This window comes from Saccostrea cucullata, unplaced genomic scaffold (genome assembly GCF_032062105.1).
Source record: "Saccostrea cucullata isolate Sc308-1 unplaced genomic scaffold, CSIRO_AGI_Scuc_v1 ctg11928, whole genome shotgun sequence".
NCBI classification, from domain to species: domain Eukaryota; kingdom Metazoa; phylum Mollusca; class Bivalvia; order Ostreida; family Ostreidae; genus Saccostrea; species Saccostrea cuccullata.
The window spans coordinates 10,162-31,777 of NW_026933262.1; the positions used below are offsets into that span (position 1 = coordinate 10,162).

The 21,616-nt window shown below is 34.0% G+C and overlaps 2 protein-coding genes and 1 pseudogene across 2 annotated transcripts; 2 read left to right on the top strand and 1 right to left on the bottom strand.

The window, feature by feature from the left end:
• Positions 1-5,051: 5,051 nt before the first annotated feature.
• On the top strand, positions 5,052-6,348 carry LOC134237794 (E3 ubiquitin-protein ligase TRIM45-like). The gene is made up of 2 exons (XM_062719939.1): positions 5,052-5,083; positions 5,470-6,348. Exon 2 carries the CDS (start codon positions 5,503-5,505, stop codon positions 6,346-6,348), a length of 846 nt encoding a protein of 281 aa, XP_062575923.1. The 5' UTR covers positions 5,052-5,083; positions 5,470-5,502.
• Positions 6,349-9,651: 3,303 nt separating this feature from the next.
• Positions 9,652-21,616, bottom strand: part of LOC134237795 (nuclear pore complex protein Nup205-like) — a 29,187-nt pseudogene continuing 17,222 nt past the window's right edge.
• On the top strand, positions 20,281-21,515 carry LOC134237796 (uncharacterized). The gene is made up of 2 exons (XM_062719941.1): positions 20,281-20,644; positions 20,756-21,515. The coding sequence occupies exons 1-2, from the start codon at positions 20,470-20,472 to the stop codon at positions 21,445-21,447; spliced, it is 867 nt and encodes a 288-aa protein (XP_062575925.1). The 5' UTR covers positions 20,281-20,469; the 3' UTR covers positions 21,448-21,515.

A 21,616-nucleotide genomic window follows, 5' to 3' on the forward strand; every position in this document is an offset into this window, starting at 1 on the left:
TTAAATTTTTTTTCTGATGATTTAAAGAAAATTGGATATTCATAAAAAAATCCATGACATAATACAGTGTATATCAAAGTAACTTGCTATTTTACGAGGTACAGAAGTGTTCTTGAGGCACAGGCACCTGACGTTACTTATTTTTCTTTTAATAAAAAAAAATATACACATACCGAATAATAAACCTTGTTTATTATTCGGTATGTGTATATTTTTTTTATAAAAAGAAAAATAAGTAACGTCAGGTGCCTGTGTCTTGAGGGTCTGTTTAGAGCGGTTAACAACACTGTTTCCCCCCAGTTTTTCAGACTCCCATAATTTGACTGTACCATCATTGGTCTGTGGCAAAGAATGCTTGGTCTTCAGAAACTTGAATCCTGCTAGTAAATAACACATTCTTTTTAAATTATGTACATGTACCAGTATATAATAAATTATTTGGCTAAGGCAGTTAAATTTCAATAAAGTCATTGCTGATTATTATTACATAGAAACAAATGTTAGTGTTTAGAAGAGTTATTCCCCTTACACTCTTCTTTTCATACAGGTCATTAATCAGTACTTTCTGTGCCCCCTCTCTACCTGTTGACTGCTGCCCTGTGTTAAGAGAGGTGGGCCACCAGTAGTCCCTTGGGTTTCCAGTTACTGGGTGGGGGTCTCCTCTCCCAGGGTTTCCAGTTACTGGGTGGGGGCCTCCTCTCCCAGGGTTTCCAGTTACTGGGTGGGGTCCTCCTCTCCCAGGGTTTCCAGTTACTGGGTGGGGGCCTCCTCTCCCAGGGTTTCCAGTTACTGGGTGGCGGCTATCTCTAGTAAGTCTTTAGACTCCGCCGTGTACAACTTTCACTTCTTGTGCAATGTTCCTCAGGACTTTTTACAGGGATATTTGGCTGTAATTCAAAACATTTTTTTAGGATTAAATGTTTCAAATAGCAGAAGTATTTTAGCACTTAAACATATAATACAATACATTCAGTAATACGTGTATATCACATGTTTACCACCAAAGTAAATTAACATTTTCAAGCAAATTAGTTACTTATACATGGAGGTTCCTACTGGTGGGTTATTGTTGGTGCCTTATTCTCTGTCAGTGATCTAACTGACCCCTAAGATGACCCCTGACTCTGTGACATCATAACAAAAAGCATGAAAAACTTCAGTAAAGCTTCATGCCTTTCATTCTATCTTAAGAATACAGTCAGTAGTATTTACAGTACACAAACCTGAAAGTACTTAGAACCACTCCCGGCTGTTTTGGATCTTTCTGTTTCAGTAAGTCAGCAAGTCTCCTGGTTATGGCTTTACACAGGTCCACCATACAGAATCAATGGGAATACCCAGACTATTGTTGAGTCTCCACAGACCTAAACTGAGAACTGGGAATTATCTATCAAAATCTAAACCAATAGTGAAAGCTTCTCTGAATTTAGAATAGAGAAATACTGTAGACGTCTTTAATTTCACGTGTTTAAAATTTCACGGTTTGTTAGAAAGTTACCTTTCACGTTGGTTTAAATTTCACGGAGAATTGTTTGTAAATATTCAGGTACTATGACTGTGTATTGGTAGAAATGACGTGAAATAATAATCACGATGGTTTAAAGTTCGCGGAAAATTCTTAAATCGTGAACATAGTGAAATTAAAAACACCGTAATGTTTTCCACTTCTACAGTATACAGGAACATGCAGTTTATGAACAAATTTTACTGTCAGAAATAAAGTTGAGAGCTTGCTTCAACCCTGCTTTAGATCTGTTTAATTTCATTATGTAATCTTTCAAGGCGTGAAAACAAATGCAGCTCAGCATCAGAAACTGATGGTGTCACTCTCAAGTTACTGTCAGATACTTAGAATATGAGCCTTATAATTAATATGTCATACAAGTGTGAAATACAATACATGTGTAATTATAAACTAAATATTGTACTTACAAGAAGGTTGTCTTCATGTGATTCATCCATACCAAAGGAAGACAACTCTTTTAAAATTGTACAAGGAGACGCAACCTGTTTATTGAGTGAGCATTCATATCTGTTAATCTAGTTGACAAATAAAGCTTTTGCCAAACAAATGACCACTCACTTTTTCTTCGTGGTGAATGGACGAAATCCGGCCATATTCTTGAAAGGAAAACAAAGATTTGAACATAGAAAAAGCCTTTGAGTTGAAACCCCCTATGTTAACAAACCTTGAACCCCGTTAGGCACAGCAGAATTTGGTCACAAAAGTTCATATTTCTTACAGAAATCGATATTGTTCAAGGAGAAGAAAGTTTACATGGTTTTTTTTTTTGTATCAATCTTTATCTATCATCCTTAAAATGAAATTTAAACGTCTGTTTTTGAAAATAAAAGAGCAAAGAATATCAGCGACATCTCAACTTTTTTCAGTCGACTGAACTGTCTAGAAGTGTTGGCATAAACCGTAAAGCTTTCAACCAGCCTATTGCACTAAATTGGTAGGTAATACATTCTTACAACCCGTGCACATGTCATTTGGCTCCAAATAATTCATTAGCAGAGAAATATGACAAATATATTTTCCAAATGCCAAAAATCACCGCTTCGGAGTTGAAACCCCATATGTTACTTAACCAAAACCCCGTATGTGCCCCTTTACACGGTGATAAGCTACAGATTCTGTAATGCAAAAATATGGTGCAATATATTTTGCGCGCTTTTGGAGGGAATTTCTCCCCTTTCAAGCATTTGTCAATCAACCATGCACATTTCACTCCTTAATTCAAGACACATTCTGTAGCCAATATGTATATTTTATAACCTCCCAACCCTATATACTCGTCTTTACAAAGGTGATAAACTCGCTTGATTAAAATTATTTGTTATATTTCTGAAAATTCACTTTTAGCGACTTTATTGCCTAGCTGTAGAGACAACTATAAATGGTTGAAAGGTGGAAAAAAAAAACAAAGATATAAAACCATAACGCTATAGATCTGCAGCTAGATAATTATAAGATTTTGAACATTCGTGCAATTAAAAGAAAATGTCTGCTTTGAGAGTTTATGTTAAGTTTATTTTATTGCAGTTTTCGTATATCGATCCTTAATTGTATAGGGGCGTAGCAGGGGGGGGGGGGTGGCCGCTCACTTTTTTCCCAACCTTACAGTTACTTTAGGAAATATTAATTGAAAACCTTGTTGTTGCCCACCCCCTACTCCCTTTTAGACTTTTTAAGTGATGTACCTAAAATGGAGCATTAGAATCAGATTTCTGACTTTGGGCAAACTTTTTTTTTGGGCTTGTCAACTTTTTCAGTTCAGGTAATTAAAAAAAATGGTGTGTTCCCATTTCGCCTTAACTGTGAATAAGAGGTAAGAAAAAGTCCAAAAGTAATAAGGCAAAATGGGAATTAAGTATTTGTGAATATTATTACTAGATTGTTATAAAAATTTAAATGCTGAAAATGTTTAGATTAAATCTAACAATAAATGGGAATCTATGTATATTGTAAATGAAATAATCCATGTAATACAAAAAATACTTTATTTAAAAAAAAAATCCCCATCACCTTAATTCACCTGAAAACTTACTAAGGCGAAATGGGAATGCTGAATTTTACAGTTAAGGCGAGACGGGAACAAACAAAAAATTTCTCTGGCTGCCAAATTAACATATATTCAAATATTTGTACCTATCTTTAAATAATTTTACCTATCTTCAATTGAATTGTACCTATCTTTAATTGAATTGTACCTATCTTTAATTCAATTATACCTATCTTCAAATGAATTAGAGATAGGTAAAAATCAATTATACCTATCTTTAATTCATTTAAAGATAGGTATAATTGATTTAAAGATAGGTACAAGTGAATTGAACCTATCTTTAATTACTAAGACATTGGCAATAACAACTACTCCTTTTATCATACGTCATTTCCGATACGTCTCAGCTTTACATCTTCATTTGGCTGCCCCACTGCGGGACGTGGAGACCGGTCCTTCGGATGAGACCGTATAAACCGAGGCCCCGTGTCGCAGTAGGTGTTGGCACGAAAAAGATCCCTCACTGCTCAAAGGCCCTAAGTGCCGAGCATAGGACAAAATTTGTAGCCCTCCACCGGCAAGTGGTGGCGTCTCCATATGAGTGAAAAATTCTCGAGAGGGACGTTAAACAATATACAATCAATCAATCAATCAATCATTTGGCTGCAATACAAGATAAACAATGTACCTACGTGATATAAATGTGTACTTTTATAAGTATAGATGCTTTTTGCACATTTTGAATTAACCTTTATTTTTCCTTTCATCCTTTTTGTCGTTGCTCTGTAGGTTCTGTGTGTTTCCCTCCATACTCCATATTGTCTCCAAGGGAGCGTTCTTTATTACCAACAACATAAAACGAATTGAACCTAGGTATAATTGAATTGTACCTATCTTTAAATCAATTGTAGATATGTCTAAATTAAACCTATCTTCAAATCAATTGCACTTATCTTTAAATCAATTATACCTATCTTCAAATGAATTAGAGATAGGTATAATTCATTTGTATTAGGTATAATTATTTAAAGATAAGTATAATTAGTTATACCTATCTTTAATTCAATTGTACTTATCTTTAATTGAATTGCACCTATCTTTAATTCAATTGTACCTATCTTCAATTCATTTGAAGGTAGGTGCAATTATTTGAAGGTGCAATTATTTGAAGATAGGTACAAATATTTGAATATATGTTAATTTGGCGTTCCATAGGTACACGTGTATAGTTCATATAATCACAAACGTCTACAAAATTAAGGGAGTAAATATTTCAAAGACTTTTCGTATAGACAAAAATATGATGGATATATACAAAGCTGGATATACAAGATAGACAGGGTGATTCTAAAGTTCATTTTCATTGGTTTAATGACCATATACGGTAACTATTGTTATTAACACCCCTTGATTTTAATCTATTTTAATTTAAACGTACTCTCTACATTGGATGATATATAGATAACTGAGGTATTTAAATCATGTGACCTGGTAGCAGGTTAACATTCAGAACGAAGACAAGGAAGTAAATTGTGAGGTACAGGATTATCAGGGAGGCCATGTTGGATTTAGAGGTGATGCTAGATTATATTACGAAAATTTAACATATTTAACTTGCTGAAAAACATTTCAAGATATCATTATTGATTTCAAGTCTTGTACACTTATAATACATTAGATAAATTGCTTGAGCGGGCCACTTTAGATAGATTAGATAGATCATATTTATTAACTACATGAACTGTTTTGGCTGTTATCTAACATTTTTTCATTTTTTTTTATCAAACATAAGAAAAGTTTACATGCCAAATTAAAACTGCAAATAGATCCTTCCTATTATTTCTAAACCGACACTGTCTTACAATTTCTCTAACAAAACATAACTCTTATATTTTATTTATTTTAAAATTGCTTAACATTTCTGTTGTCAGTGAGCCATGCCTACATTTACTTTATACAGAGTCATCTGATTTTTTAACCTAAACCCACAGTGATGGACCCCCTGGACAGAGCTCAAGTACTCCTCCTCTGTGACCAGTGTCAAAAAGCTGCATTACAGAGTCATTGTGAACTTTGTCAGATTAACCTGTGTAAGGCCTGTGTAGGGGAGCATCTATCTGATTCATCTAAAAGACACAATGTTGTACCATACAAACACAGAACCGCTATTCCTAACGTAAACTACCCAAAATGTCCAAACCACACCCAGAAACACTGTGAACTTTACTGTGAGAAATGTGACATTCCTGTCTGTTCTACCTGCATCTCCTCTGGGAAACATCATGGGCATAAATTAACAAATGTCTTACAGAATCCCAGCTTTATAAAAGAAATTTTAAACAACGATTTGAAAGAACTAGAAAAAAGAATATGTCCTACATATGAAGAAATTGCATTAGATTTAAACTCTGAAATAATCAATTTGGAAAAAAATTATGAGAAACTGACAACAGCTGTCACCAAACAAGGAGAAGACTGGCACAGAGAAATTAACATCATTGTCAACAAACGAAAATCTGAAATTGATGAGATGAAATCTAAACACCTGGCTGCTCTAAATAAAGAGGAAAATGAAATCAAACAGATTACTTCTGATGTTACACAGAGCATTTTTGATCTGAAGAAAATATTAGATTCCAATGACGTCTCCTTAGCCTCTGCCTATAAATCAAAGAATGCTGAGTTCAAAAGTTTACCTCCTAAAGTCAATGTTTTATTACCAAGTTTCTCTCCTCATCAGATAAACACAGAACTGCTCCATCAAATGTTTGGTTCTCTGTCATCATTATCCAATACAATAGTGTATCACTATCTGGAAGTACATTACACACTTGGATAAAAAGTTTCAATATTGTACACAATACACAACATATTTTCATTCAGTTTTATTTTTGCTCCCCTACACTTTCAAACTAATATGCCTTATTTTAACTAAACTTAGACTAAGCTGTGTTTTCATATTAAAATTACCCAATTTCAAATTCTCACATTGGTGAAGAAGGTATAGAAAACAAGATGTGTTTGTGAAACACTATGCGCACGGCGGCAACAAAGTTAAAAAAAAATATATTTAGCATAAAGGTCACAGACAAGGTTACGAGGACATTGATCATGATGTCATTTAAAAGAAATTGATTAGTGAAGTATGCATATTAAACATAAAAGTCTCTATCTCTCATAGTTCAAAATTAATGATGAAGTTTCAAAAAGGCTATTTTTAGAATGTAGGAAACAGTCAAGGTCACAAGGCCATTGATCTTGGTGTCATTTGAAAGGACTTAATCAGTGGTGTATGCATACCATATATGAAGTCTCTATCTTTTATGGTTCAAAAGTTATGACGAAGGTTAAAGTTTGCAGGAAAACAAGAGGCCCACGGGCCTTATAGGTCACCTGAGTATCATGTAACAACTTTCCAGCGATTGTATTTGGTTCATGTTTTAAGCCAAAAGCCATGAAATTCACGAATTTTGAAAGAGGCACCATTGCTTATCAAAGGGCAGATTTCAAAGCCTTAATTTATTTTTAGTCAAAGTACCCCCTTGGTACCCCTGACCCAGCAGCCCCGAAATCATCTATTTTGAAAGAGGACCCTTTCTTCATTATAAGGCCAGCCTTTTTTTTATGTTTAGGTTTAGTTATGAACATGAGAATAAAAAAGTCTCGAAGGAAAAGGAAATAATTTTTTTTGATAAATCAATTATTAACATTTGTACATTCTTTTTTTATGCTATCCTAATAGGCTCCTTGCCACTGGACACATAATGCTTACAAATAGGAAAGTAGAACATTTAATTGCTTATTTCATCATCTGCCAGTTTGGGCCAGTTATATAAATTTTGTGATGTTGATCAAAATATATTTTAAAAAATCAATTCTTTAAAAGTCTTTCAATACATCTTCATTTAAATCTTAATATGTGTTAGGTGAATGTGTAGACATTGTTCTAAAATTTACTTGATGCCTAAAATTCTATTTCCTATCATAAAACAGACAGGAAGTATTGGGGAGTAGGGTCCACATTTTTTTCAATCAAGTGTAAAATAATTTTTCTGGCTGATACAAATGATACTACATATATTTGTATATTCTTGCCTTTTAATAGTTGAATTTTTTTTCTTCACTTCAGGTTATTGTTTATTTCTTCCTCAAATGGACTTCACTTCTCCCACACAGTAGTTTTATTCATTATATCTAATGCATAAGCATCCGTTTTCTGAAGAATGATGCTTAGACTGTAAGCTATAACAGAGACCTAAACAATGTCCCTGGCAATATGCAATAGCTACCACGGGCAGTTTAAAACCTGGGGGAGGAAAATAATTTACAGTTACTTTTGAAACGAATACATAATTATCTCACCAGCATGTCATTGTTCAACAAAGTCGTCAGCATTTTTTTGTCTTTTGAACGGGTGAAACTTTTTGAATGGCACTCTAATCGATGAATTTTACACTAAACCATGCTAAATTCTTGGATCTAGCTTTTTTTACCCGCCGTTTCATATAAAAACCGGAAGTGCGAGTTCGTAAATTTGAAATCTTGATCCCAACTCAAATTTGACATCGGAAAGAAAAAAATTGTTTTATTTTTTCTCTAAAAATTCAAAACGTTGAAAACTGAAAATAAAATAAATCCTGGCCTTAGATATGTAATTAGATCATAAGCATATTAACCAAGAGCAAAGGATAAGATGTTCAAAGAATTCATACATTTCACTATATAATCATTAGAGCCCCACCCTAAAACAAGAACCCCTGACCCTGGGGCCATAAAATTCACAATTTTGGTAGAGGCACTCTTGCTCATCATAACTATGTACTTAGTTAGTTTATTTAATACCCAGGAGCAGAGAACAAGATTTTCAAAGAATTAATGTATTTTCACTATATAATCAATAGAGCCCCGCCCTAACACCAGAACCCCTGACCTTGGGGCCATGAATTTCACAATTTTGGTAGAGGACTCATTGCTGATTACAATCATGCAAACAGTTTGACTGCTTGATGTCCAGGAGTAAAGAAGAAGATTTTTAAAGATTGCACTAATTTTAATGGTTTTGGCCCCACCCCTCAGGCCCCAGGGGGGCAGGGATAATGAAATTCACAATTTTTGTTCCCCTTCACCCATAGATGCTTTGTACCAAATTTGGTTGAAATTGGTTCAGTGGTTGCAGAGAAGAAGCTGAAAATGTTCAAATGTTAACGCACGACGAACGACGCACGACGACAGACGAAAACAGATAGCAATAGGTCACCTGAGTTTACTCAGGTGACCTAAAAACTATTTTATCACATATTTTCCCCTTTATCCCGTTGATGTAGCTCATGTGATAACATTTTCGTATCAACACTATGTACTCCTACGCCGCGTGACGTAATGTAAATAAACAAATACATGTACGTATATGATGGAGAGAATGACTTGATTTGTCAAATTTCACTTTATTTGATGTATTTTAACAAAAATTCATTCATGAATTAAAAAAAATAAGCGCTGAAATATTTTCTTTCTTTTATATTTGTACGAACTATTTCATACAGCGTAATTTTATTTACTACGTTATTTGGTCTGAGGTAACCGAAGAGGAACTTAAGAAATTACGACAATATACACATTAATAGCGAACAAAATGTGTGATAAAAAGAATCTCCCATGGTTTGTAATTTGATATGATTTTTATCCAACTCGTTGTGTGTTTTCTATTCCCTCGCCAAGGCTCGGGGATAGAAAACACACAACTCGTTGGATAAAAATCATATCAAACCACAAACCATGGGAGATCCTATATTTAGCATATAAATCACTGTCAAAATCACAAGGTCATTGACCTTGGTGTCATTTGAAAGAGCTTCATTAGTGGAGTATACATATTAAATATGAAGTCTATGCTATTCATGGTTCAAAAGTTATGGTGAAGGATCAAGTTTGCAGACATCAAGTTTGCAGATAAACAGACAAACTGACAGACAGACAGGACAAAAACAATATACGCCTCAGACCTTTCCATCCAGGCACATAAAAATTGGAGGTAAATCACTTCCCAGCGTACAGTTAGACTCATTTCACTTAGAAAAAAAAGATGAAAAGGCATAAACTCATTTGTACCACATATAAAAGACATGAGATATAAATATCCCGACTAACCTTGAAGCCTCCTAAGTTGTGTGTGTCTGCGAGTCTGACTCTGATACGTATATGTCTGCTGATTGACAGGAACGCAGTGAATAAAATAATACTCCAGGTGGCGCCACAACATAAACAGACAGTTCTCCAAGATGTCTGCAGCACAGTCAAGGGAGATTACTACCATTTATGTTTTCTGTTCTTGTTTTTTTATGTTTCTATTTATCCACATGTTTAAAATTGTACAGTTGTTGCCAAATGAAAATAATTGATTCAACTTCAAACAAAAACTTTAATGTCGCCAACATCATAATATTAGGCTTCATTTCAAAAGGATACAAGCAAAGTACTGCAGTTGTTCCTCTTTGTAGTGTACGATTTTGGTGAGGCGAGTTTTAGCGAGTTTCTGTCTCTGATGTGATGTGAGCTTCTCTTCTACTCCAGAAAACTAAATAAACAGATTAAAAACATTATAATATAAAAATAAATATACATAAGACATATATTCTTAATGACTTAACAAGATGTGTTTGTGAAACTCTATGCGCCCGGCAGCAACAAAGTTCAAAAAATCTATTTTTTGCATATTGGTCACAGTCAAGGTCATTGACCTTGGTGTCATTTGAAAGCACTTAAGGTAGGATTCTCCTCATATTTCTAATATTTAAAAATCCATGAAATTTTCACAGAATCAAGAAGACAATATCAGTAAGTGATAGTATCAGTGAAATTAAATTTGACCGTTTTATATTAGAAGCAAGGTCAGGCCAAGGTCATTATCTTTTTCCTTCACATTTAGAATAAAAAATACTGTTGCCAATCATGTAATACCTACTTGTATTTCAAAAGTTTAATGATTGTTATTTTTGCATAAAAATATATTACTATATCGGGTCTATAGCATGATATTACCAAATTTTCATAAATAATTTTACTTAACTGGATATTGTCTAATCTGAATTTTCTCATTTTCTCAGTTTTTCTTAATTTTTTTTAGGATATATTAGTTATTTTCATATGCTTCCTATATTTACCTTTTTCTTATTTTCACATATAATAAAGTAGTCTTATAAAAGTACAAAATGATACAAAAACAAAAAGTTTTGATCGTTTAATAAGAGAGAAAAAATACTTTTTATGGATTTTTGGCTCAAATCTGCACTTTGATAGGAAGCGTTTAAAAGCTAACAAAGTTCTAGATTGTTTGAAAAATCATATTTGTTTGATATACATGTATCATGAAACCTCAGTCCCTCATTATTTATTTAACTTACATTTGAAAATTTCTCCAAGTCTTTGATTGTGTAAAAATTATGGCTAAATTCATTGTTTTATTATAATTTTGAGAGGCAGAAAAGAAGATATTTTCATACGCCACCATTCCGCCAAAAATATATTCCCTGCTAGTTTTTAAACGCAATTTACCATTTCTATTTAAAGTTGTACATTTCTGATGAGGAAAGAACCAGAAGTCTCTGTTGAGACTGTAGCTCTACTGGTATGTACTTATCAATAACCATTGCACTATTTGATGTATCTTTGTGTAGTCTACTTGTGTGCCAACTTATTTTGAAATCAAACTAAAACTGTAGAAGGAGAAGTGTTTTTGAGGAATTTCACAGTAAATTCTATTTTTAGTAACCATGGCAACACCGTTCATCGAAATTAAAAACCGATGCACTATTCTATGTATCTTAGTGTAGCCTACTTGTGTGCCAAGTTATATTGAAATCAGACCAAAACTGTAGAAAAAGTAGCGTTTTTATGGAATTTCACAGAAAATTCTATTTATAGTAACCATGACAACACCGTTCATTGAAATTAAAAACTGATGCACTATTCTATGTATCTTAATGTAGCCTACTTGTGTGCTAAGTTATATTGAAATCAGACCAAAACTGTAGAAGGAGTAGCGTTTTAAAGGAATTTCATAAAAAATTCTATTTTTTGTAACCATGGCAACACCATTCATTGAAATCAAAAACCGATGCACTATTCTACTGTATCAAAGTGAAGCCTACTTGTGTGCCAAGTTATATTGAAATCAAACCAGGACTGTGGAAGAAGTAGCGTTTTTAAGGAATTTCACAGAAAATTCTTTTTATAGTAACCATGGCAACACCGTTCATCGAAATTAAAAACCGATGCACTATTCAATGTATTTTAGTGTAGTCTACTTGTGTGCCAAGTTATATTGAAATCAGACCAAAACTTTAGAAGGAGTAGCGTTTTAAAGGAATTTCACAGAAATTCTATTTTTAGTTACCATGGCAACACCGTTCATTGAAATCAAAAACTGATGCACTATTCTATGTATCTTAGTGTAGTCTACTTATGTGCCAAGTTATATTGAAATCAGACCAAAACTGTGGAAGGAGTAGCGTTTTAAGGAATTTCACAGAAAATTCTTTTTTTAGTAACCATGGCAACACCATTCATCGAAATTAAAAACCCATGCACTATTTTATGTATCTTAGTGTAGTCTACTTGTGTGCCAAGTTATATTGAAATCAGACTAAAATTGTAGGAGGAGTAGCGTTTTGAATAATTTTTTACAGACAGACGGACAGACAGACAGACGGACGGACGCCGGACGCATTACTATCGCATAAGCTCTTCTGGTCTCTGACCAGTAGAGCTAAAAATATGGTCTTTTAAATTCCTTACACCACAATATATAAGACATATATGCAAATATACTTTGAATGTTTTATCTAGTCAGAAACCAGAGAAGAATCCTACCTTAATCGGTGAAATATACATCCTAAATACGAAGTCCCTGTCTCCTATGGTTCAAAAGTTATGGCAAAAAGTGTAAAAAGCTATTTTTAGCATATAGGTCACAGTCAAGGTCACAAGATCATTGACCTTGTCATCGTTTGAAAGGACTTTATTAGTGGAGTGTTCATATCAAATATGAAGTACTTATCTCCTATGTTTAAAAAGTTATGAGAGACAGTAGAAAAAGCTATTTTCAGCATATAGGTCACAGACAAAGTCACAAGGTCATTGAACTTGTCCTCGTTTGAAAGGACTTTTTTAGTGGATTATGCATCCCAAATATGAAGTCCCTGTCTCCTATGGTTCAAAAGTTATGGCAAAAAGTGTAAAAAGCTATTTTTAGCATATAGGTCACAGTCAAGGTCACAAGATCATTGGCTTTGTCGTAGTTTGAAAGGACATAATTAGTGGAGTATTCATATCAAATATGAAGTACTTATCTCCTATGGTTAAGAAGTTATGAGACAGTAGAAAAAGCTATTTTCAGCATATATATAGGTCACAGACAAGGTCACAAGGTCATTGACCTTGAAGTCATTTGAAAGGACTTTATTAGTGGATTATGCATACTAAATATGAAGTCTCTATCTCTTATTGTTCAAAAGTTATGGCAAAAAGTGTAAAAAGCTATTTTTAGCATATTGGTCACAGTCAAGGTCACAAGATCATTGACCTTGTCGTTGTTTGAAAGCACTTTATTAGTTGAGTATGCATACCAAATATGAAGTCCCTATCTCCTATTGTTAAAAAGTTATGACAAACAGTAGAAAAAGCTATTTTTAGCATATAGGTCACAGTCAAGGTCATTGACCTTGATGTCATTTGAAAGGACTTTATTAGAGGAGTATGCATACCAAATATGAAGTCTCTATCTCTTACGGTTTAAAAGTTTTGGCAACAGACAAGCAGACAAACAGACAGGACAAAAACAATATGCGCCCCGAAAAAATTCTGGCGCATAAAAATTACAACCTTTCCAATTTCATATCGTTTGTAGTATGTTATGCTTCGATTTTATTTTTTTCTGTACCTGTTTGAGGTCGTCTGTACTAAGATCAGCCAGACTCTGTAGCTTACGGAGATGTTGTTTGTGACTCTCGTACACAGACATGAAGTGGTTGGCACACTGACGGAGTTGGTACACCACCACCCCTAGACTGGGGGTCTGTACTGTACTGCTACTCAGGAATGAGGTGTCTGTGACCAGATATGTAACAAGTACATTTAAAACGAGAAAAGTGTGAAATGAAGACCTCTACCCTCTTTTTTCAAGTTTACCTAAACAAGATATGTTACAAGTACATTTAAAATAAGTACTGCAAAATAAAATATATGAAACTTTAAATAAATACCTGTACTTGTATCATGACTGGGATGTTTTTAAGTTTACCTTAACAATAGTGTTGAATAATCTGGGAAATTTCATAATCGATAATTGATCGAATTCGGAGAAGCTTAAATGATCAATCATCGACTTATTTGATAATTCAATTTCAAAATTCTATTTCCTTATAGCATTTATCATTAATGGTACAAACTAAAAATAAAATTTTATCAGGTTTATTAACAACTTTTTGTTGTGTAAGAAACAGAATTTTTTTTTTTACATACTTGCTCATAAAAACTTGGAATGTTTGTCATGACATCAGATTTTGCATTCTATGGATTTGGGTAAATTTCTCCTTGTTGTTGTTAAGTTAGATTAATATAAGCCCTCAGCCCCTCACCACAGTTAGAATAAGTCCCATACACAGTACTTAACTTGCAATGCAGCAAATCGGGCTGATGCATTCCGAAACGATTTGAAAGAATATAAAAGGATTTGCACATAGAAATAACTACCAATTTAATCAAAACAAACCTTCTTAAGATTGCTTATGCCTTTTATCCCCAAAAATAATCCATATAAGGACGAAAAACCAATTACTTTTTTACCGTTTTTCTCTAGCTTCAAATTTACCTGCCATGTTTACATTTGGAACTCTCTAGATTGTCCGTAGTAAATGTATGAGTTATCCCGTGTTTCTTTTGCTACATTATGAATGCATGGAATGAATTCCATTGTTAAACTGGGTCCGTAGGACAATATCAGAATGTTCTATCTAATTGTTGTTAACTTTGGACGCCATTTTTGTTGACCTCTTTCATTTTCGTTTTTTACATGCATTGTTACTGGTGAAAGATTGGCGTGCGTATTTATTTTGTTCGAATTATACACGTTTATTTTGGCGCGTTTATTTGGGTGACAATCGATTATGAAAAACGTAATCGATAATCGGAATCGAACACCCAAAAACGATCGACAATCGATCGTCGGCAACAATCGTTTCATCACTACTTAACAAACAAAAATGACCTTTTAAAGTAGAGAAAAAAATCTCCAAATATATAATAGGACCCTCCTCTTACTCTAGTACCCTGACCCAGGGCTTAGGAATCTCACTATTACGTTTGAGGCATTCTTACTAATTGTTACTTTGCACTTAGTTTGTCTGCTAAATACCCAGCTAAATACCGAAAGTGGAGGAGATAGTTAGATATCATCAACTTTGGTATCCTAGTTTGTCCTTCAAGTAACATGCATTCCAAATTTGAAATTTAAAAGACAATCACAAATCCTGAAAAAATTAATGGACAAACCAATTTTTATAAACAATACCTTCCCATACATAAATTAATATTTTGGATGAGGGCGAAGTCTTATTTATTAAACATACTATAGGGTTATTGAACTTAAATCGGTTAATATTGACACAAGTTGGCTGTACAAATGCATGAGCTTACAAGTGCATTTGTACAGCAGAGTGCCATTTTCACCAATGCAAGTTCAATAGCTCTTATATCATGTAGCTAAGACATTTCCTCATAATTCATAATAATTATTCCAACTTTAAAAAAATCAAATTAATGATTTTTTAGTATTGGTATTCAAATTAACACCTGCCCTGAAAATGTTCAATATCTAATCATTCCGATGACCCTACCGAGCATTATGATTTGCTTGGGTCTAATACATGTATACTAATTTTTTAATAAATAATTTATTTTTTGTGTAAAAAATAAACACATCTTACATGTGTACCTAGATCCACTTTCTTTTTTTAATTTAATTCTGAGAATCGACTAAACGATTTTTATTGAGCGCACGTATTAGGAATGTTAAGGGCATATTCATATACGTATATAAATTTCAATAAAATGTTAAGATATTGAACGCTAGAATTCTCTAGATTTTTGATAGTATTCTTTAGAGACTATTTATTAGCTATATAATAAAACAGTTTATTATATGATTGAATAATTTCCATCTCTCTGATTGGCTGAGATCCAACTACAGTCAAACTTGTTTTAAGAAGCCACCTTTGGGAAGTCTGGAAACTGGCCACTTAAGACAGGTGGCCTCTTATTCCAGTTTGCCCTCAAAAAGGACATTTGTCAATAAATAAACAACATTAAGCACTACATTTTAATTAATTAATCATAATTAAACAGTTCAATTTCACAAAAACTTTTTATGTGCATATAAAATAATTAAAGCTCGTTTAAAAAGAATACTAAAGAATTCGAAATGTTTAAGGTTTTGTGCATGTTTCTGTATAGATCTATATATTAGTTAAACATCATGCATTCATAAGTGTGCTTTTGTTACATTGAATTATTTTTAAAAAATTCTTTCAATTTCCATTTGAAGAAATACATATAGTGCCTGACTATTATCCTTTTTATAAAGAAAAAAACAACATAAAAATACAGTTTAATGGTTAATAAAACAAATCAAAGGAATTTAAGTAAAAATATGTCAAAAATTCACTTACATAATTATGTTTAAAAGATAGTCAGCAGTGTACCCCCCCCCCCCCAACTTAATCAATCGGTAATTAACTTACTTGCTGAAGTTTATAAAGTCTGATTAATTTTATTGTTTAGCTGTCAGAATTTCTATATAAAATACACAGACACACAAATAAAATTAACCAGTTGACCAGAGATATGTATTTACGCAGTTGAAAATCATTCCATAACACAGGTGTCAAATTCAGTAGAGCGTGACTAATCCCTATCGATCGTCTCTTGATAGTGAAATTCACGAGATAATCATGCCATATGAAGCACTTTGTTTTTTTTTAATTTTAAAGTAGCAATTAGGGCTTCTACATGGAATCAAAATCTAAAGGTGTGAATATCTTTAGCTAGAGGAAAGTATCAATTGTACAGTAATAATTTTTTTTTTCTTTTTGGTAGTCAGTTTTCCCTGATATAAATACTCCTTCCTTTCAAAATCTATCCTATAAAAATACTGACAATATATATATATTTTTTATGGCTACCAAAATTGATTAAAAAAAAAAAATCAAATTGATACGACTGGTAAGGTTTATTCACATTTTAATTCTGTACTCTCTTGTTTTTGGCTAGGACTTAATAAAATGCAAACAAGTAATGAGCTGTATCATTTTATGAGTGAATCATATAATGAAACAATTATTGCTGGGTTTTTTGGTCAATACAATGATTTAGCCATCTTCGAAGTACAATCAGTGAATATTGTACTCCTCAGATAGCTAAATCATTGTATTGACCTCAAAAACCAGCAATAATTGTATATTATTGACCTCTGACCTCTAGTGCTATAAATAACCTACCGCCAGTACTTCCTAGATCTCTAGCAAGGGCTTCATCCAGACTCGGTCGCAACAAAACTCGAGAAAACTGTGAGGTTGGACCTACAAATTAAAAAAACTTAACATTACAAAAAGTTACAATATGATTTTGTGATGCTAATATTACTTAATATTTACAATATGGTAAAGGCTTCTGAGAAAGAATAAGGATAACAATATCATTATCTGTTTTTTTTTTATATGACATATCTTCTGACACACATAAATTCAAAGTGAAAGATTTACAACTTCAAATTTTTTTTGCCAGTTCTGACCGGTTTATCGACACTTTATTGATCAATCTGACAAGATATGTCCTTAAATTTGTTGTTTTACCTGAGGTTGAAATGACAGCTCGACAGTAGGAAGTCACATTGGAGGACACTTCTAAAAATACCACTCCGAGTTCCGAACTCAAGTCCTTCCCCCGAGTCGACTCGTCAGATTCCAGTAACTTGAGTTGTTTGTTGACTTTCTCAGATATACAGTACTTTGGCATCAATGCCAACATCTGTCTCTCAATCCTGACCTTTTGACCTTTCAACTCTATTCCAGCTGGGTCAATGTCACCAAATTCCGCATCTGGAATGCATGTTTTGTACACCATTAGAAACAAGGATACATACAGAGTTTGAACAATTTTTAACGAACTTGTGATAAACAATAGTACCAGTGAAAATTTCATAATGAACAGAATCAGCTTTGACAAACATAACAGTATTTACCTCTGGAGTTAGCTCGGGTCAGTACCGCTGTAGTTAGAGCTAGTTCTCGTAGAGCTGGGAGACTTAAACTGGGCTGTCTGTCTCGTAGAATTCCGTGGAAAACTTCTCCATGAGACAAAATAAACTGCATCACCTATATAACAGCAGGGAATGGTGAACAATTCTGTAAAATGTTTGTGGGGGGTCTGATATTTCTGGATTCCATGGGTCACCCTTACCCATAAAATTACATTCCTACGACAATATTTTTTTTAGTGTATCAATTACTCGATTCTAATCTATCTTAAGTTTAAGTTATCTATGAAATTATGTCTACAAGAACATGTTAATTGACTATGAACACTGATACCCAAAAGTCAAAGCATGACAAAGTCTACTTGATATTCTACTTTCTAGGGAACTATCTAAATACTGCTTTAGGTCCATAAGGGGTTCTGCAAATACATGTATAGTAGATATTCACCTGATTGCCACAGTCCTGGTTTTCTTTGCCCAGTGAGGTCAGCATGGCCAGACAGAATTTGAGGGCTGCAAAGAGAAGTTGACGATAGCGGGCCATGGGGCTGGGCAGGAAATCCTCCTCTGTATCTACACCGGCTTCATCTCTGTAGAAATCATATCAACGTCAATAATCAACATGACTGCAATTTTGCTTGTGAAATGCTTACAAAACTTTTAATCCTTATTCAGTAATTATATGCAAACTTCAAAATTGTCAATCTCTATACTGATATTGGTAATTTTAAACACGTTTATTTGCATTTGGACATACTTGATTTCTATAGACATTCACAAGACCCTACAGCTGACACACCCACCTGTCAAAGTTAGGTCGAAGGTCAAAGAAGACACATCCTGCCAGTCTCTGCATGACTCCACACTGTAACAAGGTGTGGGCCCCCACAGCTGATTCTGCCACCCGAGTCAACAAACTCTGAAACACAGTTACTTTGACTTTTTCTGTATTTCATTTTACATGTAAGTCAACTTACTTTGTGACACACAGTGAATTTTTATTTTTATGTCAGAGCCCTTAAATTTAATATCAATATAGAAAATCAAAGGACTACAGCTAAATCATATTTTTTGCATGTGTTACAGATAAATGTTTCGTTATATGCATGATGACAAATGTGGGGGTAGAATTAGGTAGTAATGGAAGACCTACAAGTTTAGACAAGTAGATGTACAGCACTCTGAGTTGGGGGGTGGGGGACACAAGGGTCTGTAGTGACTGGTCGTCATGGAGAAGGCTGTCCACCAGGTGTTGGAGGTAACCTTTAGAGGACACAAAGGTCATCCACTGCTGGAACTTGTCCATAGACAGAATGGTGTCCAGTACTGATAGAGCCAGCATCTACAACAGACAATATTTAATAATATAGGGCATGCGCTGCTGGAACCTGTTCAAAATGAAACCAATTGAACTAAAAATACAGAAGGATTTCAAGACTCCCTCCTTACCCTTCCTACATCATGACCATCACATGCATCCCGACACACCATGTCCATAAAGTTATCACCATATGATAGAATGGTAGCCACATTTTCACGCCTCAGCTGTTCATACTCAGAGTGGGCGTCGGCCAAAATCCTCTTCCCAACCCCATCACCTCTGTCAGAAAAAGGAAAAGGAAACATCGTTATACTTGTAAATCTACGTCATGCTAGTTTTAAGATTTGTATTTCATATAGTACTTGAAGAGCATGTCTGTATTTTAAATACATACAATTTTGACCTATGTATGCCACAAAGTATGAACAAACTCTGTGTTCTGTTTACATTCAGGCTTTGACATATTACTATGAATTATATTCTTCAATAAGACATGTGACATTTAGATAGACGATATACCTGTATCTGTGTGAGTTAGTGACTTGGGTTTCTGTGCGATTTGTAGATAATACAGCAAGGCCCCGTAAAGATTGGCTCTAACTCTCTGTTGGCCACCACCTAAACAGAAAAAGATATTGATAAATATTTCTTAGTTTTGTACAATATTGTTTTTTATTATATAGTCTATTTATAGTCCCTATATAATCTTTACAAACGCAAACAGTTCATAACACTACTTATTCATCAGATTTTAGGCTGTATTCTCCGGAGGGTCAATGCGAGTGCAGAAGCGATTGTGACGTCATTCAAATTATGAAGTAACGTTATTGTTAAACCATGTCGGTAGAGTTGAATGCAGTGAATGTGGATGAACAGAAATGCAGATTTGCAAGTATATCTGAAGAAGATCATCAGAAAATCCTTCTGGAAAAAGATGCGTTAAACACGCAGAAAGCAACGGATGTAGCCGTAAAGATTTTCAAAGCCTACCTTCAGGAAAAGTCTCTGGATGAAAATTTTGATGCCGCACAACTGGACGCTATTCTGGTTAAATTTTACACAGAAGCACGCTCATCAAAAGGTGAACTGTATAAAAAATCATCCTTGACGGCCATTAGACACGGGATTAATAGACATTTGAAAAACTTTGATATTGTTCCTGGTGTAGAATTTACAAATTCATCGAAAGCTTTCATGGCGATGAATGTGGAATTAAAACATCAGGGGAAAGGAGGGGTTGACCACTTGAATCAGCAGATCTAGAAAAATTGTACAATTCTTTTGATTTAACCAAACCTAAATCGCTACAGAGTAGAGTCTTCGTTGATATTATGCTGCATTTTGGGAGGCGTGGACGAGAGAACTTGAGAGACCTACAAATATCCGACTTTTCCTGCTCAACAGACGCCGATGGATGGAAGTATGTCTATCTAAACAAAGATGAACTTACTAAAAGTCACCAGAATGATCCTAATTCTACCGATGGACGAATGTATGAAATTAAAGGTATGTATTGATTTAAAAAAAATAAGTATATTTGTACGTATGATAGTCTAAATTTTTTTAACTTTTAATTTAGCTTTTAAATAATAAATCAATATATAATATTGTTTTCAGACGATCCTCGATGCCCAGTCCAGTCATTCCTGGATTACATCAGTATGCTAGCACCCAGATCTACAACACTGTTTTCAAGAGCCCGAAAGACAAAAAATAAGAGCGGATATTATTTTGACAAGGCTCCTATGGGTCATAACAAGTTAGGCACAATGATGGCTTTGCTTAGCGAAAAAGCTGGTCTCTCCCTGAAATACAGCAATCACAGTTTGAGGGCGACGTCTGTACACATTTTAGAAAGCGCACAAGTTCCCACACGACACATTATGACAGTTACCGTACACAAAGCAGAATCGAGCTTGAAAACGTATACTGGATATACAGATGAAAATACCAAGAAACACATGTCTCATACTATAAGCCGCAGCATGGGTTTGAGAGTCGAGAATGCAGAAAATGGGCCTCCGCGCAAAGTCTCCAGATTAGCTAATCAACCCGGAATTGAAATTCTGAATAACGTCCAATATGGTAGATTTGAGATACAGGAATTTGATGATGAGGAGTTTAATGCTCTACTAAGGGACATACCAGATCTCAGTAGTTTGCATACGAATAATGCTCAGGCAATAAGCTACTCTGCACCTCAGATTATCTCAGGAGTCTGGCCATTCCCAGCTCCCGTAATTTCTGGACAATATGCAAATGTTACAATCAATTATCAAATGCTCCAGAAATCAACACTTATTAAGTAATTTAAATGTTCCCGAAAATTAACTATTTGATGTAATTTTGAAGAGTTTTATGTGTACGTTTTCACGTTTTACTGTTGACATTGTTTGTATTGTTACATGTAGTATTTCTGATATAAAAATATTTATTACAGAGATTGAATTTTTTCTATTGTTTAGACTATATCATAAA

What these genes read in the sequence shown, in the direction of transcription:
- LOC134237794 (XM_062719939.1), top strand. Translation starts at nt 5,503, where the DNA reads ATGGACCCCCTGGACAGAGCTCAAGTACTCCTCCTCTGTGACCAGTGT.
- LOC134237796 (XM_062719941.1), top strand. Translation starts at nt 20,470, where the DNA reads ATGCTGCATTTTGGGAGGCGTGGACGAGAGAACTTGAGAGACCTACAA. An exon ending in ACGAATGTATGAAATTAAAG is followed by an intron (nt 20,645 to 20,755) that starts GTATGTATTGAT and finishes TATTGTTTTCAG; the next exon opens with ACGATCCTCGATGCCCAGTC.